This window comes from Narcine bancroftii, chromosome 6 (assembly GCF_036971445.1).
Source record: "Narcine bancroftii isolate sNarBan1 chromosome 6, sNarBan1.hap1, whole genome shotgun sequence".
Taxonomy (NCBI): domain Eukaryota; kingdom Metazoa; phylum Chordata; class Chondrichthyes; order Torpediniformes; family Narcinidae; genus Narcine; species Narcine bancroftii.
The window spans coordinates 41,143,174-41,162,723 of record NC_091474.1 but is presented as its reverse complement, the minus strand read 5'-3'; the positions used below and the strand labels follow the sequence as shown (position 1 = coordinate 41,162,723).

General features: G+C 47.4%; 1 protein-coding gene across 3 annotated transcripts in view; it reads right to left on the bottom strand.

Annotated features, from left to right (window-relative positions):
* The window catches only part of LOC138736001 (RNA-binding protein 38-like), a 53,071-nt gene extending 38,229 nt beyond the window's left edge, over window positions 1-14,842 (bottom strand). Inside the window, exons 1-3 of one of the 3 annotated variants that reach the window (XM_069884763.1) lie at window positions 14,587-14,842; window positions 10,738-10,861; window positions 9,500-9,554 (exon numbers count right to left, since the gene is read on the bottom strand). In XM_069884763.1, the coding sequence (XP_069740864.1) occupies window positions 9,500-9,554; window positions 10,738-10,861; window positions 14,587-14,754 (347 nt within the window). In that variant the 5' untranslated portion in view covers window positions 14,755-14,842. Of the gene's footprint in view, window positions 1-9,499; window positions 9,555-10,737; window positions 10,862-13,947; window positions 14,184-14,204; window positions 14,273-14,586 lie in introns of those variants that run through there. The other 2 variants (XM_069884765.1, XM_069884764.1) reach the window with 2 other exon arrangements.
* Between the last annotated feature and the right edge of the window lie 4,708 nt (window positions 14,843-19,550).

The following is a 19,550-nucleotide window of genomic DNA, read 5'->3' as shown; positions in this document are numbered from 1 at the left end:
CATGGGAGACTGGATCAAATCATGGGAGACTGGATCAAATCATGGGAGACTGGATCAAATCATGGGAGACTGGATCAAATCATGGGAGACTGGATCAAATCATGGGAGACTGGATCAAATCATGGGAGACTGGATCAAATCATGGGAGACTGGATCAAATCATGGGAGACTGGATCAAATCATGGGAGACTGGATCAAATCATGGGAGACTGGATCAAATCATGGGAGACTGGATCAAATCATGGGAGACTGGATCAAATCATGGGAGACTGGAGCAAGAAAGAGAGCAGCCCTGCCGCTAGAGTGAATATGGGGAATGGGGTGCGGCGTCTCCTGCACAGGGCCCTACTTCCTACTTGTTACACTGACGAGGCCCCAGGCCAGGAGACCACAGAAGATGCTTGGGAGATGGGAACATGCAGTATCCACGGGAACCACAGAGGGGTTTCAGGAATGCTGGGCACCTTGATAGGGATGGCAACATTTTAAGATAGATGTATAGTTGTTTTGCATTTCATGTTTTGTTGTTGCTTGATTAACTTGATGTATTTGTTAATAAAGTGTTTGAAAAAGGAAAAAAACTCCACCGGATAGGAAACCGCAGTGACACCCCATGGCATCACATTCCGACTCGGCCCATGGTACTCCCCATACCCCATCCCAATATAGCCCATGGTGTGTCCAGTCTGACACAACCCCGTCCCGACAAACTCCCCCCCCCGCCGCTGTGTGGCCCGTCCTGACACGCCCCCCCCCCCGCCGCCGCAGTTTGGCCTGTCCCGACAAGCCCCCCCCCCGCCGCGGTGTGGCCCGTCCCGACACGCCCCCCCCCACCCGCCACGGTGTGGCCCGTCCCGACACGCCCCCCCCCCCCCCACCGCAGTGTGGCCCATCCCGACAAGCCCCCCCCCGCCGCAGTGTGGCCCATCCCGACACGCCCACCCCTCCCCAACGGTGTGGCCCATCCAGACATGAAGGTCACCCTGGCCTGTTTCCGCTCCATAAATGGTTAAATGGGTTATTATGCAGTGATTATGCACCAGGGGCATTGAATGTGAACACACACACACAACCCCTTCCATTCTTCTGCTCAGATTTGCAGGACTGCTTTGTTTCCATATCCTTCTTCCCCCCGGGAAATGAGACTGTTCCAATGACCAGGCTGATTGCACAGGCCAGTCCCCACCCATTCAGCTGCCAGAGGGGAAGTGGGAGACAGTGGCTGCCACCTCTCCTCAGACTGACTGGAATTACAACTGTGACAGCAGTGATCAGCCCTGTGGTGATGTGGCCAGCTCTACACTAAGCTACCCCTCACCTCAACATGACTCACAAAGCCACTCAGTATGTCAGCCGCATCCTTGATTAGTACTTGGAAAAGTCTGCAACACCACAGAGAAAGGGCAGGAGAGAGGAAATGAAAACAAACCAGAGGACTTGTTTCCAGACTATATTGTGGATGGACAATGAACACTGACCTTGCTAGGGACACCAATTATCTCCTGGATAACTATTCAGAGAAGAACCTATCTTGTCAGAACGCTACCATCCTCCCCAAGCTGAAACAAAGACACCCACACAATGAATTCTTGGTTGCAAAAAGTCAGCCAGCTGTAACAGCAGGAGGTCCCAACCCTTCTACAAACTTGGTTGACTAAGACTGTCCCTGGTCCCCAGTCTGCAGAGCAACGGGAGGGGAAGAGAGAGGTGCAGCAATCAAGGTGGTGAGATAGAAGGAATAAAAGGGAAATAATCAGGAGGGAGGGTTATCAGGAACCCTGAATGCAAGTGGAGAGGAAGTCACAGGGTGATCGCCGCACCCATTTTAATTGGAAGTCAAGAAGGTAAGGCAACCCGGGCAGAGGAGAGGTCACCGTGGTCCTCCCACAGATCCTGTGGTTAAACCACAACACTACCGCCACCCCACCCCCCCAATCATAAATACTCCGAGTGTGGATCCAGCCAAAGTTCACAAACATCATCTGCCTTCCTCAGCCCGCACAGAGGCACTACCCCCCCTCCCATCACCCAAACACAGACACCTGGATTAGAGTCTTAACTAATAGACAGAGCCCACCACCCTTTGTAGTCTGGATCCAACCTTGATATGTTGCCCACTGCTGCTTCAAATGAACCTTTGTGGTTGACCTCGGAGCGCAGGCTGGAGAAAAAAAGAGTGGCAGACAACAATGAGCCCCTGCCCGTGAACATCAATCCTGGTCAGTATCCTGAACGCTGTGCTGACCCCAACTGCCCCTATCCTCTACCCCTGCCTCCACTGAGTTCCGCAAAAGCCAGTGCAGCTGAAGTTCTGGGTGAGAGGACAGTGCGACCATGTAGCTGCCGTTGGTGCATCACCACCTGCGTCTCGATGTCGAGCCCAGAGATCCCCAGGGTCCCTGTAGCACTGGTCGGTAGATTCAACACTCCTCACGGCTGAAGCTGGCCCCACAGCTTTTCTGGTTAGCCGCGGAAGCAAAAGATATGGAATTAGCGCTGGAAAGTGGATCAGAGCTGAAAGAATAGTCGTGACCCCAGTGAGCAGCAGATTAGCTCAGGCTAATTCCATGCTTCTATTTCTTAAGAATTGTGCTCAAGGTCTTAGAGGTCAAATGGCAGCACAATGCAATGCTGGGAATCCAAAATAAAAACAGAAATTGTTGGAAGAGCTCAGCAGGCCAGGCAGCGGCAGTGGGGAAGACGAAGAGGCAATATTTGAAGTAAATGACCAAGACCACCAGTTTGAAACTTTAACCTTTTCATTCCCACAGCCATGGGCAAACCTGCTGAGCATTTCCAGTAATTTGTTTTCTCCCCAAATGGTTGATATATAAAAGGTCACGTTGTGGTAAGATCACCAGCACCTCTGCTCCCTTAGAAGCCCCATGAAATTTGATCAACTGGTGTCCTTTGATCACTTCCACAGGTGCACCAGTGAAAGCATCTTGTCAAGGGGCATCACTGCATGGGACGGGAACTACTCGGCGCAAGACCACAAGAAAATGCAGAGGGTCTTGACATGGCTCAGACCATCACACACACACCACCCCCTTCCTCACAAACATAGCCCCCCCCTCCATCTCTCACACCCCCTTGCCACCCCAATCGCCCAAACCCTCGCTTCCCCATTTCACATCCCCCTCCCCTGCACATGCCCCATCGGACGCATTGTTGGAGAGTGGCATAACTCTAACGGCATCTGATTTGCATGTATTAGCTTTCATTTCTCTTATGGGTAGGCTGGTAGAGTTGCTCAATGGTTACATGACATTATGTCATGTTTAAATTTAAAGAAGATTAGGTGCTCAATTTTCTGGTTTGAATTCAAATTTTCAAACATTGTGGGGACTCTTTTTGAAATACTTTCGAAATATTTGATTTGGTATTAATGATAAGGTCACTTATTACTGCGACAGAGAATTTTATCTTCCTTTACCAAACAGTTTCAGTTTTGATGGTTGAGGCGGCCTCATTAAACATATTTAAAATTCGGTTAGATAAATTTTTACATGATAGAGGAATTAGGGGATATGGGGAGAAGGCAGGTAGGTGGAGTTGGGTCATAAATTAGATCAGCCATGATTGTATTGAATGGCGGAGCAGGCTCGATGGGCCATTTTTGGCCTACTCCTGTTCCTACTTCTTATGTTCCTATTAGATTTTTTTTTTTTTTAAATTACTATAATGTAATTGTTTGATTAAGAATGCAGGTACCATGGAAGATCTGAATGTATTCTGTACTTTTTGTTTTTTGACTTTTAATGTATTCTTATGTACTTTATTTTTATGTGGAAGTTCAATAAAAATATTGAAAAGATTCACCTTACCCCAGCCTCTCTCTTAATTATCATCTCTTCCCCCCCCCACCTCCGCCCCCCACCACCCAATCTTCCCCGACAGGAAAAAGATTTACAAGGGTCAGATCGCACACCACCAGATTAAAGGGCAGTTTTATTCCCACCATTATCAAACTCCCAAACTCCATAATAGTAAGGTTGCCTTTGCTCAGTTCCAGCTAATCTCTCCCTGTAACTGCACTTTTGCACTGTCTTACCTGCTGTACTAAGTATGAGATGTCTACTGGCCTGCTCACAAAACAACCTCCAAACACTACATTTTGTTTTATATACATGTGACAGTTTGAAATAATTAAATAAAAGGCCAGCAACATTTTACTTTGTGAGTAGGCAAAGAATTAGAAGCAGCAGTTATGGGGAGAAGGCAGGGGAGTGGGGTTGGGTGGGAGAATGGATCAGCTCATGATGGATTGGCAGAGAGGACTCAATGGGTTGAATGGCCTACTTCTGCTCCTCCAACTTATGGTCTTATAAACATTAGCCCAGTGGTTCCCAACCTTTTACTTTCCACTCACATACCACTTTAAGTATTCCCTATGCCATGTGTTCTATGATTAATAAGGGATTGCTTAAGGTGGTATGTGGGTGGAAAGAAAAAGTTTGAAAACCACTGTTTTAATCATACCTAATTGACTCGTTATGTCCACAGTTTCATCACTCCAAAGGAAATGGGCCAATGACAATTTTTCTCAAGCAAAATATTTCAGTAACAATTGGGTCTAGAGCAGTGATTCTCAACCTTCCCTTCCTACTCACATACCACCTTAAGCAATCCCTTACTAATCGCAGAGCACTTATGGCATAGGGATTACTTAAAGTGGTATGCAAGTGGAAAGTAAAAGGTTGGGAACCATTGCGATTAGCTTACAAGAGCATTGTGTTGAGCCATTAGGGAAGCTACAGAGAGTGCACAATGTAATAACGCACAGTAGGGATAGGGATAAATCCTTGCTATGCAAGGGGAGACGAGATAATGTGACTATTACCACACTCATCAGGAGAGGAGATTTAATTACTTTTCTCCCTTTGAATGACTCAACAGTGAGCAGAGACAGCACAAGGTAACAGCTATCTAAATTTATGTCAATACAATGTCAATAGTTATGCAGACAGCATTTGAAACAAACCATTCAACTCTAAAAAGGATGTGTTCAAACAAAAAGGAGATACAGTGAAGTTAGAAGAGAATGGAGCAAGTTTTGGATTGAATAGCACAGGCACAATGGGCTGAGTGGCCTGCTAAATTTAAAATAGAATGTGCTTTCTCATGTCATCAGATGCACCCCAACTTCAGGAGCCATTTAGACTTCATTTTAAAAAGATAGACCCAGGTTACATAGCAACTCCCTGTTGCCAAGGAAGCTGTAAACACAAAATGGTGTTGGACTGAATGAACCAAATTTTTTTTAAACTTGCATTGAAGACAATGCAGAGAGAAACAAAATCAAAACATTTGTTGGGGAATATTACAGCAACAAATATTGGTCCAAAATACACAAACCAGTCTCTGCACCCCAGCAAGTTGGGCAGTATCTGTTGGAATGAGAAAGTTGGAACTAAGAAAGTTTTGAAACTTTCCAGCCTGGAAATACTTGCAACATCACAGCCGTGATGGCTCCGAAGGGAATGGATTTCAGAAACAGCGAACAGCACACACTAACTATTCACATCAACACACATGATGACTATATTTATAAGCAGCAAGTATAGAGGCGGGCAAGGTGAGGGGGTGGAGGGCAATGAGGAGGAAGAAAGAATAAAAGGGAAGGTCTGTGTTACACACAAGCGATTCAACTGACATGCAAATGATATATAGTACTGCCTAAAGTGGAATGAAAACTGATCAAGAAATAAAACCGCCACGGTTCATTTTGTCACTTAATCCTAACCCATTTCTCCTTTCTCGGAAGCCTCTTTCCATCTCATCCCCTCTCTCTCAATCCCCTTATTCATTTGATCTCTCCAAAGAGAGGCCATTGACCTGCAAAGTTGACCTGTTTTTCTCTCTCCACAGTCACATCCCGAGCTGCTGTGTATCCAGCAGTATTCCTGGCTTTATGTCATGGTCACAGGACAAATATTCTGTGAAACTTAACCCTCAACTCACTTCTGTGATCACAGGGCTTGTCAGCTCCTTTCCATGGCAACTGTGGCTTTGGCAGCATTGGCACAGTGCAAAGCTACTTCCTGTACCTTTGGGTGTCTTGCACAATGGGACCAAATAACACTGTATTCAGAATACAGATAAACCCAACATTGTTCACAACTGGATCGTAAACCTTCACCCTACTCCACCCCACCCCCACAGACATCATTGCCTCCCTGGACTTTATCTCATCCATCACTACATCTACAAATTTTATCTTTAATAACTTACTGCAAATCCATTGAGCCTCTTCCCAATGTTATTCCTCTCTCCTTTCCTCAGCGATAGACATGTCCCACTCCAGAAACATTTCTCACTTCCATTACTCATCAATGAAATGTTCCCCCTCAAGCCATGGCCACCAGCACTCAATGGCCAAACCTGACCTATCCCATATGTGTTCGCTCCTCTCAATAATGCCAAAGACCGTAGTCATCTTCCACCTCACCACTCCCTCAATAACCTGCTAAATGCCAGATGTTTTAAGTCAGGTCACTGGGGAAAGTGGCCGAGCAGTTTCTCTGCAACACAATCCACTATACCAACTTCTCCCTTCTCCTGCAGGGTCAATCCTTCTCCCTCCTGCCGAGCTTCGCTTCATCGCAACCATCCCTCTGTCAGAACATTTCATCTTTAACGGTGGCTTCTCACTAAAGAGAGAGGGTGTTGAGCAGGATGTTGGCTTGTTATTGGCTCTTGAAGGCACCATCAATGGCACCTTCCCTCCTTTCACTGGTGATAAAGTCAAGATATGTGCAGAAATTAAATGGATCGAATTTGTCCGGAATTTTGTCAATGGGACACACTTGAGCAATTTTTCCCCACAGGTAACTGAACAGATACAATTTGGCTAGAGGCAGTTCGACCTGGAGTGCCTGTCTTCCCGTCAACTTCACAGCATAGCTACTACACCAGTTGAAAACTCCCAATGGCAGATCTAGAATTAGTGAAGCAACATTAGCAATGGGCTAACCCAGCCATCATGCACACCTTTACATCCTTGTCTGTTCAAGTGTACAACTTGTCCAGTTATGATCACCAACAGCTCCAGCGCACGTACAAAAACATTTTACGAATATTTAAAACCTTAAGCCCTCCACTTTATGGGTTTGGTCATTTTTGGATGCCAGGGGAAATAGGAAAGAGAGTAGGCTATTTGGGCCTGAGTCATCTCTGCCATTCAAGAAGATCATGGCTGATCTTCTACCTCAATGCCACATTCCTGTCCTAACCCCTTGGTTCTGCTAATATTTAAAAAATAAATAAATAATAATTTTGAAAAGTCGATCAGCCTCAGTTTTAAAGGCAGTTAATGACGGAGTCTCCATAGCCCCGTAGGATAAAGAATTCCAGAGATTCACCGTGTCAGCAAGAAGAAATTCCCCCTCAATATAGGCTTCCGAGACCCTTTGAGGCTCTTCAGTGAGGAGAAACATCCCTCCACTCATTTGCATTGATAAGGCCTCAATATGGCATTGCATTTTTATTTTTAAACCATTCAGAACTGGAGATTAGATTGCTGGCTTGCCGGCTCACTTCCAACTGGATTAATCATCCTAAAGCCACCACACAAAGATCCATCCAGGCAGATTATTAAACCATTCATGCATACACACCTCTTCGCACTATTCCTCAAGGTTGCAGAATTAGCTGCCTCTTCTCAGCCAAGCTCTTTGCCATATACCACACTCAGAGTCCAGAGATAGTGAAGAAATTCAGCCACCTCCCCATCTCCAGAACACATTTTAAATGTTCAGGCTGAAGATATTTAATATGTTTGGGATGAAGAACATATTTAAAATTTTCAGGATTAAGATTTGCAACTGTGTGAGATCACACACTACTAGATTCAAGAATCACTCCAGAGACCACATCGAGACGTTATTAATAATCTTGCCCATTTTAGCTGCAACTCTGCACTACGTTTTTAACCGCTCTACTAATCATGGGTTGACTAGCTGAACTGCTTGCAAGACAAACTTTCTTACTGAAACTCAGTACGTGTCAATGAACTTGAAGGAAAGGATCAAAATTAGTGACGTTGTAGCTGAGATTTAAATGCCGTGAATGGAAGGGAGAAGGTGACCAGTTTTATTAATACAATGCCTCTCTGCATTATTGTGTGGGACTGTAGCTGTAAGGCATCAGAATGGAAGTCAGAGGATCATCAAATCGGCCAAGATCACTGGGGTCTCTCTCTATTGAAGATATTTATCAGGAGGATTCCTTAAATAGGGCTCAAAGAATTATTAGGATCCTTTCCATCCAGTACATCATATCTTTGACCCACTACCATCAGGAAGGAGGTCCAGGAGCATCAAAATCAGGACTGCCACAGGCTGTGAGAAACCATACCATACTGACCAACTGAACCTGAATCATCCTAAAATATTCACAGTACATATTTATTTTAAATTATATCTATATGTACACGTGACTATTATAAGGAGTTCATTTTGTATACATATGTAGTCCAGGGAAACACCATTTCATCTGGTTGGATATGTAGAGTCAGATGATAATAAACTTGAACTTGAACAGCCAGAAGCTTTTGAAAAAGAGCACAATGTAAAACGAAGGGAATATTGATTAGACCAACTCACAAGAACGTCTCTGGCAAAGCAACACAATTTAGTCTGAACAGTCCTCTGGCCACGTTTCTAATACAATCTTCAATCTTACTTTCAGTGTGAACTCTTCTAAACAGAAGCAGCATTTTACCCATGGAATGGGAATACTGGGATGTGTGCAAAGTCTAATGCCCGCAACCCATTTCCACCTTAGGCCAAGGCACTGACAAGCCTCGGAGTCTAAAAAATTCACAAAGACTTTCCCTCCACCAACCTCAAATACCAGGGTCCTTAAAAAGGACTCCTCAGTTTCTGGCCACTGGATGTGTGTGCAAACGTGTAAGTGGGTGTGAATATGTGCAATTGGGTGCACATGGAGTGAGGCGGAGTATACAAGTGGGTGTGAATGTGTGGGAGAGGCTGTTCAAAAAGTGAGGCAGAGTAGATGTGCCTGTGTGCAGTGTGCTGGCTTGGCAATCATGTTTACAAGCCTCAAACCGAACAAAATGTACACTGCGTGCCAGGCGCTGCCACTGCATGTGCCCATGGCTCACCACAAGTGTGCACATACTCTGGAGGTTCCAAACTGTCCAAATGCACAAAAACCATAGACTGCCCAGCACTGGGTCTCATACACATCCTCGAGGTTGGGAGACAGATTTGTAGGTAACGGGTGGGTCACTGATGAGGGTGACTGGAGTGAGTCACCCACACCCTCTCTGATTGGTGGAACAGACCCAGTGACCTCCTGCTCTGCCTGGTTTCCAGCCAATCTCCTAGTCTTGAGAGACCCCTAACCCTGCCCAGCAAGACCAGAATACCCATGTCAGCTGTCAGCAAGGACCCATTTATGAATTCAGAGGTCACAGAATGGAAATGAACAACTTTATGAAGAGCCATTTGTAAAGCAAACCTTCTTCCCTTACCCAAGGGGGCGCTGGATCAGAGCTGGGTGAATCTGCTGAACGCCCAAAGCAAACCCTGCAGGAGAAACACAGTGAGATTAATATATCAGATAGACCTCATCCCCTCCCTCTCCCTGGCCAAGCTGCAGACAGCAATGCCAACTCTTCCTCATTGTCCACCTCATGCCAAGCCACAGGTAGCAACTCCTGCCCCACCCTCACCAAGTGGCAGACACCAAGCCCCACCCTCTCCCCATTCCCTACAGACGGCAACTCTACCTTCTCCCCCCCTCTCACCAAGTAAGAGCCACAGGCAGCTGCATATGGTCATCACATGGCCCAAAGCTTGGACTCTTCCCTGCCCATCACATGATGATGCTGCCAGGACCTTTCTCCTTGACTGATTGGCTGCAAGGGACAGAGGGGCCTCTCCAGTCCCAGCCCATACAGAGTCAGGCACCTGCAGCCCAGAAGAGAGAGTGGTGCACATTCAGGTCCTTGTTCATCAGACCCTTACAGTGGACTTCTCCGCCAGGTCCTGGAACCAAGGACAGCATCTCCATTCTGGCTTTGTGGAGTCAGAGGTGACCAAGGTAAGAACTGTAGACCCTCCTATAGGTAGGACAGGAGGACAGGGTAGGTAGCTGGGGATTTGCACTCCCTCCGCTGTTTAGACAGGCAGCCTCAAAGCCCCTTCCCCACCCTGAGTGGTGCCTTCACAGCCAGTCAGACCCTCATGGTGTGCGAATATCACTCGGTCATTGCCATCGTTACTCTTCCCGGACTTGGAGGGACAGGCAGAATTGACAAGTGGCAGTGTCACAAAGAAAGGAACTGTGGGCAGGGTAGCCCACCACAAACCACCAGTTCTGCACTTGCTCCCATGACAAACCTCACTAGGACCAGAGCTCTTTCATTACACTCCAACCCTGTCACTGGTGGGCCTATGATGGGCCAGAATCCTTCCACTAAGTTTCTTCAAGCCAGACCACTGTAATATGGAATTTGAGTGGAAATTAACAAATTCTGATCAAGTTCCATGGAAGCACAGATGGAGAGTTGGTTGGGTATGAGATATCCTGAAGGAGTAGAATCCCATGCATGAATAGAGAGTGGACCTTGGGCCAGTGTTAGGGCCTATGAGGAGTGAGGCCTTCAGTTGGTCAGTATGGTATGGTTTCTCCAACAACACCATAGGTGACTGCGAGATGCAGTCTGAGCAGATTCTAACTGTAACTGTGAAGAAATGGGTTACTCACCAGTGTGAACAGCTCTTGGCTTTGCCCCCAGATAGGCCAGGTTAACATTAGCTTTTCTGCCGTCGATGATGGGGTTGGGATCTTTACACGCCCTGTCAGCGGAGATCCTGTCTGCCATGGTGACCTACAACAGATGGAGAAATCAATGTTATGGGGCTGCCCTGGACTGATCTGCTGGAAAATGAGGCATGCGGAAGGCAGGGACCTAACTCCACTCCCAGCTGTGCTGCACCCAGACCCCAGGGAAGGAAAGGTCAGCCACGTACTTCGGCGAGGCTGACCTCGCAACCCTGAGTGCTCATTAGTCAGGGAATCAGGGAGATAAACCAAGCTGGGTTGGGGCTAAAATAGTCAAACCAACCAATCCTCACACAGCCCCAAAGTGGCAATGGCCATGCCATGCCCAGAAAGCATTGATAAATGATGGGTTACAAGGTACAGAATGGGGCACAAGTATTTTGCCAAGACACTTACCCAACATTCCCCTTCTCAAAATTCCCTTCCCATGTCCCTCTCTGCGTCTTCTTTAGCACAGTTCTATGGGATCATTTCCATGGGGCATAAGGAGCCTTCATTTTTAAGGCTGGTCCAGGAGACAGCATCTGTACTCTCTCCACACCGTACTGGGACAACAAGCTGGGCCTTGTGGAGGAATCACTGGAGTGAATTAGGGAAAGGCTGTCTGGGAATGAGAGAGAACTGCTTCAATGCAAGAATCTTTCAGATGGGTGGGACTACATGTTTGTGGTGTTCAGATCTGACATGGGGCAACACTTTCAGTCAATGAGAATAGGCAGTTTTCCACGTGATTAGATCACACCCCACTCTGTCACGATGGGCCAAATGGTTGATCATTTGGTGTGCAAAGACCAATGCACTGGGATATAAAAAACATCTTCTGTTCTGGATAGATAACACCCAGGCGCACAAGTGGCGATTCCCTTAGGCAACCCATAAAAGACGCTGTTAACAATTGCAGAGAGCACGAGGAAGCTTTTACTTTATAATCAGAACTCCCATCTTTATAAACACTGCAATTTCGGAAACAAGGCAGCTGGGATGAGCTGTTCCAGATTTTGAAAACTGCAGCAAAATCTTTTGAATGTTCCCATTTTCTTTTCCCTCCATTGAACCTTTATACTGGAAAAATGTACCCAGCAGTAAGATTTTGTCAAAGTAAGAATCACAGAGAGCAAAAGCTGGGATCCTGCTATGCACAGACTGACTGCTACCCATCCCACAATGTAATGGCAGAGTGTAATGCAAAAAGACGAAATACATGACAAATGTATGCTCGTTCTCAAGCAGGGTCCCTTTAAAAGGGAGAAGAAGATTCCCACCATACTTCTGGTGCAGTTAATCCCTGCAGCAAGCAACTAGTGCTCCAGAAAGCAATCTGAAAAGATCATGTGGGAGCTTTTGCAACATTCACAGGCCTTCAGTTAACCTTCAAAAAAAAATGTTCAGGCCATGTCTAATCTTCAGCCCCAGGAGACATTTCCTGATAACCATTGAATTCTAAATGTTAAATAGATTAATGAAAGACAAATGAAGAACAGAACCAGCCTGGTCTGTGCTGATACGGAGCTTACGATTTCAAAAGCAAATCAACTAGCAACAACATTCCTTTGTATGGGTGCCAACACAAGTCAGGTGAGAATGGGGTGGGGGTGGGGGGGTGGGGAGTGAAAAATCAACCGAAACACAGCAGACGCTGAAAATCTGAAATAAAAACTGGGAAAGCTGGAAATGCTCAGCAGGTCAGACAGTGGTGATGGAGAGAGAAACAGAGTCAACACCGCTTGTTAGTAATCTGAAGGAACTGAGAGCACCCAGGATTTTCTGTTCAACTTCCCCAACAGGGAAGGTAATTAAGGGTGCGTGATTAAGCACAATATGGTGGGAACAAGTCTAATCTCCCCTTGCTGTGAATCCACCTAGCACACATTAATGCTCAGTCAACCAGCTCACCCTCACTGTCCCACTTTAATGCAAGTTCCTGCCAGCATTGGGCTCGCCTCGTTCCCATGGAGCTGTTATCACAACAGGAGTCTGTCAGAGGCAGCCACAGTTGCCACATTTATTGTGAATTTCGGAATGGATGTTTCTTTAAAGAGCCAGGAGAAGCAGCAATCATTTCATTCAAGCTCAGATCTACTGCTACTCAAATAGCATGTCTGAAAAAGAAACTGGAAATGTTGAGGGCAGTCAGCAGGCCCCAAAACGTTAACTCCCATTTTCTATCTCCACAGATGCTGCCTGACCTGCTGAATGTTTCCAGCATTTCCTGCCTTTATTTCAGACTTCCAGCAAATTTGAACAAACATCTGGGGGAAAGCTACAAATAACCAGACCTTCTCTCTTCATCTCAGTCTCCCTGATCTTCCTTCCATCCATCTCTGCAACTCTACCTCACACTACTCTCAGAACCTATCTTCATAGCTTTTCATCATACACACTTGCTATCCCACTGCGAGGCCAGCAATGTACCAACTGATCCCAATCAATACAACTCTGTCCAGATGGAGGTCTCTCAATTGCCAGGAGGCATGGGAGCTGCACTCTCAGTTACTAACCCTGGATATTGACAGGCCCCTCAATGCCCTGGAGAACTCAGTGAAGTCTGCCTATTGTCCACAACCGGCCTGGAAAATAGCTCTAGCATTGGATGGCCACCTAACACGGTGCTGATGGGAACTCACTGTGTGGCACCGGTGACAGTAGGAATTCACCACCCTGTACTTGGGTACTGCATGTGGTCACTGGTCCTAGTTGAGGCCACCCTATCACAGCAATGCACAGATCCTTGTACCTGTTGAAAGCAGACCTCCCCCCCCCCCCCGTCCACTTTTCCCACAACAGCAACATTTTCCAGCCCCTCCCAACAATCTCACCTGATCCCCTTCTCATCAACACTTCCCCCTTGCCAACAGCCCCAACCCTTTCACAGATCCTGTCTCTCATCTCCTACACCTTCCCACCCCTTCCCCCTCTCAATGTCCTATCCTGCCTTTTCTACTTCCCCCCACTTCTGCCTTTCCTCTCTCCCCCCCCACCCCATGTCAAACTCAAAGCCCAGGATCCTCCCTGACCCTTTTCCTACCCCACCACCCTCTCTTCTCACTGCTCCCTTCACACAGAACCTTCACCTCTAGATTGAGGAAGAGTTTTTAATCCAACAGGCACCACTCTTGAACGTCCCCGCACTACCTTAATCTCCTGCAGGATCTGCACTGCTGTAATGTCATATTTGGTAAAGATCGGTGTCGCCTCATCTTGCAGCAAGTCAGAATTTCTGTGCATGTGCACTCTGGCAATGACAACAAGCTCTCGCCTCCCTATCTCTTCTCCCCCAGGCCCATGGGGCACCGTGCCGTGAGCAAGCGCCGTCAGCTCGGGCAATGCTGACCGGAGAACGGATGGCTCAGGCGGGGTTGAGCCGAGTTCGAGCGGCCCCGGGCAGGCACCTGCGGTTCTGGGCGGACTCGATCCCCACCGGCCGCCTCCAAACCAAGAGCGTCGGTTGTGAGCCGACCCGCTACTTCTGCTTTTAGCAACAACAAGTTTGTGCAAAAAGAGGAAGGCTGGGTTTTCGTGCAGGTGCAGTTGGAGAGGGGGGGGGGCTCCCGGGGGAGAGGGGGTGCGGGAAGCTCGGTGAATCCGCTCAGTAAAAAGGCTGATCACCTCCGGAAATCTGGAGCAATGCCCCCACCCCCTCCCTTCTCCCAGTGTGAGCTGGGTTATGGCCACCCCCTCCTTAGCGGACCCCTGGGACATTGACCTTTCCCCCCCCCCTTCCCGGAGGCGGCGCTGGGGGTGCTCCATGCCCCCCACCTCTCCAGTACTTACGAAGCCGTAGCCGCGGGACTTGCCAGTCTGTCGGTCAGTGATCACCACTGCCTCCTCGATGTCCCCGAACACCTCGAAGTATTTCCTCAAGGACGAGTCAGTCGTGTGATAGGGCAGGCCGCCCACGAAGATCTTGGTGAAGGTGGTGTCCTTTTGCAGAGTGTGCATGCTGCCGGGGGCTGGAGACAAGCGGCCTGCTGCCCCCAGTCCATGCAGACACGGTACAACAGCAGCAACCTGGCGGAGCCCGCTGCACCAGCCTTTTACCCGGGGTGCTGAACCCGCCTCCCAGCCGCTCTATTGGGCCGCCGTGAACCCGCCCCCGTGCTCAGTGGGATCTGTGTCCTGCGGCGGGCGGGTTCACTGGGCTCAGCCAATGGGGTCGCAGGGGGCCCGTGACCTGCTCGGCCTCTCCAGCGGTACCGGGGTTGAAGTGAGAGCACAAGGCTGAAGAAACTCATCACGTCAAACAGTGTCCTTGATGTAGCAAGAATAGCGAGGCATAAGCGACGTTTCGGGCTTGAACCCTTCACCAGCTTCTCCAGCACCCTTGCTGGTTTCATGACGTGCTTTGAAGCTTCAGCATCTGGGTAGCCCTCTTGGGACCTAGGTGCGATTAGTGGGGCAAAGGTTCCTCCAGCACCTTTTAAGCTGAGGGGGGAGGGGGAATGGCTCCAGTAAATCGCCGGGCGATTTAAGGTGGATCCCGCCACCGCGATATGACGCGTAACGCAAACTAGTCCCCCCACCAGCTGTCAGTCTTCCTCCCTCCGTTAAGTGCGCTCCCCCCCCCCCCCCCACCCTACGGTAGTTGACCTCTCCCGCGCAGCAGCGACCCCTCTCCTCTCCCCCCTGTGTCAGCGACCCCCCCTCTCTCTCTCTCTCTCTCTCTCTCTCTCTCCCCCCTGTGTCAGCGACCCCCTCTCTCTCTCTCTCTCTCCCCCCTGTGTCAGCGACCCCTCTCCTCTCTGCGATGATGTCACAGGAGTAACCGAGGTTGGCAATTTTGCTTTTCGAGTTGCCAGTCAACGAGTCCTGGGTAAATTTAACTGGGTTCCCTGACTACCTCCAAGGTAGGGCAGGGACCCGGTTGACTTTGGACAACATTGACTGGATCGGACCCATTCAAGCTGCCTTGTAAGTGGGGTGCTGACCGGGAAAATTGCCCGGTGAACCCCATTTTACAAGGCAGTTTGAAAGCATCTACTGGTCACAAGAGGCCAGGAAACCATGACCCGACCTGGTGAGCTAGGACCAGCAGTTGTTTGGCAATGTTACCTTTGCAGTCCAAACAAACAATTTAGGTGCTGGAGAAGGAATGGTAGAACAAAGCCCCTGAAACAATGGGAGAATGGGCTCACATTAGAAGTGGTCAGGCAATGGATCTGACCTCTTCACACTGCCACCCTGCTAAATAGGCGTGCAAACAACCCATGTTGAAATACCGAGTGGGCCATTCACTGGTCCATGAAATCCTGGGTCTGTACAATAAATTCCTGCTATCGCAGATCTAAGGAGGGCCCAACCTCCAGCAGTGACGTTGGCCCATTCACGTGACTCGGCTCTGATACAACCTCCTGGTTTGTATCAGTTCAGGGTTGATTTGTACCCCCCCACCCTCTCCCCACCAGGGTTCAGAGTGTTCATACTAGTAAATAAATCATCAAATTCCAGATAAATTGCCAGGTTCAACTCACGTTCAACTACCATTGTGAAGTTATGTTCGCTGAAAGACCAACTGAGTACCTCCAGTATTTTGGAGTTTTTAGTCTTGATAGAAGTGTCTGCTTCTGACACAAGATGGACAGGCTTGGTGGCTAAATCCTACCTTCTTCTACACCCCAAACCGACCACAGGAGAACTGGTACTTTCCCGTGTTCATCTTCCCTTCCCAGCATCCAGGAACACAAACCCTCCTTCTAGGTGAAGCAGCGATTCACTTCTTAACCATCAGCAAGGTGATCCTTACACTGGAGAAACCAAACAGATTGAGGGAGGGGTGGGGGCACTCTTCACGAGTACATGGGCATCCCATCACCTTTAGTTCGCCATCACATTCTAGCATGTCTTTGGCTTCTTCCTCACCCCTCCCCCCCCAGGTTCTGACCATCAGATTCAGATTTCATATTTATTGGTTCAGATCCATACTCCAATAACAGTGTTTCATCAATCACCTGGATATGTTACAGACTGAACACCTGGGTTCTCAAACCTTCTTGCTTCAGATTTTTTTTTTCCTCTATCATTGTTTTTAAACGAGGACACTGGAGATAATAGAGAGGTTTGGGGATGCAGGGACCACTCCCAAATATGACTACCACTGGAGTAGGCAGTGTCTAAATGGTTTTTCTTTCCATTTCCTCCCACATCCCAAAGATGAAGTTTAATAGTTAATTGGCTGGTGTAAATTACCCCAAGTGTGTAGGTGCATGATAGGCTCAGGGTGGGGGTGGGGGAGGGGATGTGGGTGGTTGATGAGAATGTGGGGAGCATAAAATGGGGTTAATGTAAGATTGGTGTAAATGGGCAGTTGACAGCATAAACTCAATGAACAACAGTCTGTTTATATGCAGTACCTCTCAATGACTGGAGCCCTGTACCCCAAAATGTTACTGCTTCTGGAAAAGCCTGGGGACCAAGATCTGTACCCCAACATGATGCTGCCCTGGAATAATATAGGAATTGGGGTCTGGGGATGGGCAATAAATGCTGGTCTTCATCTCATCAACAGATTATAGTTTACACTTCTGTACTGTTCTCCATGGAGATGAAGGGAAAAGGGTAAAGAACTTCAAATTCCAGGGTGTCAACATCATTGAAGATCTATCCTGGAGCCTCCATGTTGAAACAATCATGAAGTAGACACACCAGAGGCTATATTTCATTAGGAGTTTGAGGAGATTTGATATGTCACCAAAGTTACAAATTTCTATAGGTGTACTGTGGAGAGCATTTCCGATTGGTTGCATCCTGTCTGGTGTGGAGGTGGCAATGCACATGACAGGAAAAGGCTACGGAGAGTTGTGAACTTGGCCAGTGCCATCGTGGGCATTAGTCTTCATTCCATTAAGGACATCTGTGTAAAGAAAGCAGTCTCTATCCTCAAAGACCCTCACCATCCAGGCCATGCCCTCTTCACACTGCTACCATCAGGAAGGCGGTACAGGAGCCTGAAGATGAACATCCAATGGTACAGAAAACAGTTGCTTCCTCAACGCCATCAGATTCTGATTCTGAGAAAGGCAAGATTGGGAAATTGAAGTAAAGTAAGAATTATTCCAGAATTACTGCCACAAGATTATTGATAATCAAACCTAATGAATTCCAGAATGTTATATGGATACATATCGATTAATTTTCTGGCTGTTAGGCTGAAGGTGTTTATTTGTATATTAGTGAGAGATGGAGAGAGACAGAGCGAAGGTGTTTGTGTGTGTGTGTGTGTTTGAGTGTGCATGATTGTAAGAGGCAGTGTGTGCACATGTGTGTGTGAAAGAGCAATAGAGAGAAAGGAAGGGACTGGTTGTGTCTGTGAGACAGAGTATTTGTGTGTGTGAATGAGAGAGGCAGAGAGAGAGAATATTAGTGTGTGAGTGAGAGGTAGAGGGTACGAGTTCCTTTGGATTTTTATTTCAAAAATAACTTTATTAAAAGAAACACAAAACTTAGTTTGAAATGTCGTTCTCTGAATTCAGAGTCCCTGTAGTGTCTTCCATTTGTGGAAGGCTTCCACTGATCCCTGTGCTCAGACGATTAGGTGGATAGATCTCGAGAGCTCACCACAAGGACCACCTTGGCCAGGCCCATGTATAGTGATATGCCAGTTTTTAAATGGTGAGATATTAAAAGATGTTGGTGTTCAAAGTAACCTACATGTCCTTGTACATTGATCACAGAAAGTTAACTTGAAGATGAGGATTATATGTTGGTCTCTATTGCATGAGTAGAAGAGTACTCAATTCACTAATTTCAATTACATTGGGTTTTGGTGAGACTGTATTTGGAATAGTGTGCACAGTCTGTTCCCTCACCTGAGGAAGGATACATTTGCAATAATGGGAGTGAAGTGATTGATTCCTACTTGTTTTATGGGGAAAAGGTGAAATAGATTGGACCTCACATTGTGTACAGGTAGTGCCCTGGAGAGTATGGTAGAAAACTGAGGAGTACATGAGTGTAGTTTCATAAAAGAGGTGGCTCAGGCGGACAGGCATTTGGCATGCTTGCTTTCATTAGGAGGGGCCTTCAGTACAAATGTTGGGACCTCATGATGCAGCCAAACAAGGTATTAGTGAGACACAATTGGAGTGCTGTGTGCAGTTCTGATCACCCAGATCTAGGAAGGATGTCATGAGGGTGGAAGGGGTGGAGAAGAAATTGTTTAGGAAGTTGCTAGGACTGGAGGGCTTGAATGATAGAGAGAGGCTGGATAGGTTGAGACATTATTCTTGTGTAAGAGGTTGAGGGTGACCTTTTGGAGGTTTCTAAAATCATGAGGAGTGTGGATAAAGTGAATGCCTGCAGATTTTTTTTTTGCCAAGGTAGATGATTCTAGGATTGGAGGGCATGGGGTTAAGATGAGTGGGGAGAGATCTATGAGGTACTCAGAGAGTGGTCTGTATTTGGAATGAGTTGCTTGACGAAGGTATAGAAGTGGGAACAACTTTGATGTTCCAAAGACTTTTGGATAAGTCTGAGGATAGGAAGGGCTTAGGATTTTGGCCAAATGTAGGCATGGGGAGTGGGGCATAGTGCAACGCTATTACAGCACCAGTGACCTGAGTTCGAATCCGACATTGTCTGCAAGGAGTTTATACATTCTCCCTGTGTCTGCATGAGTTTCCTCCACACGCCTTGGTTTTCTAGCACCCATCAAAATGTACGAAGGTTGTTGGTTCACTGGGGTATTTGGGCAGCACAGGCTTGTGGGTCGGAAGGGCCTGTTACCATGCTGTACATCTAAA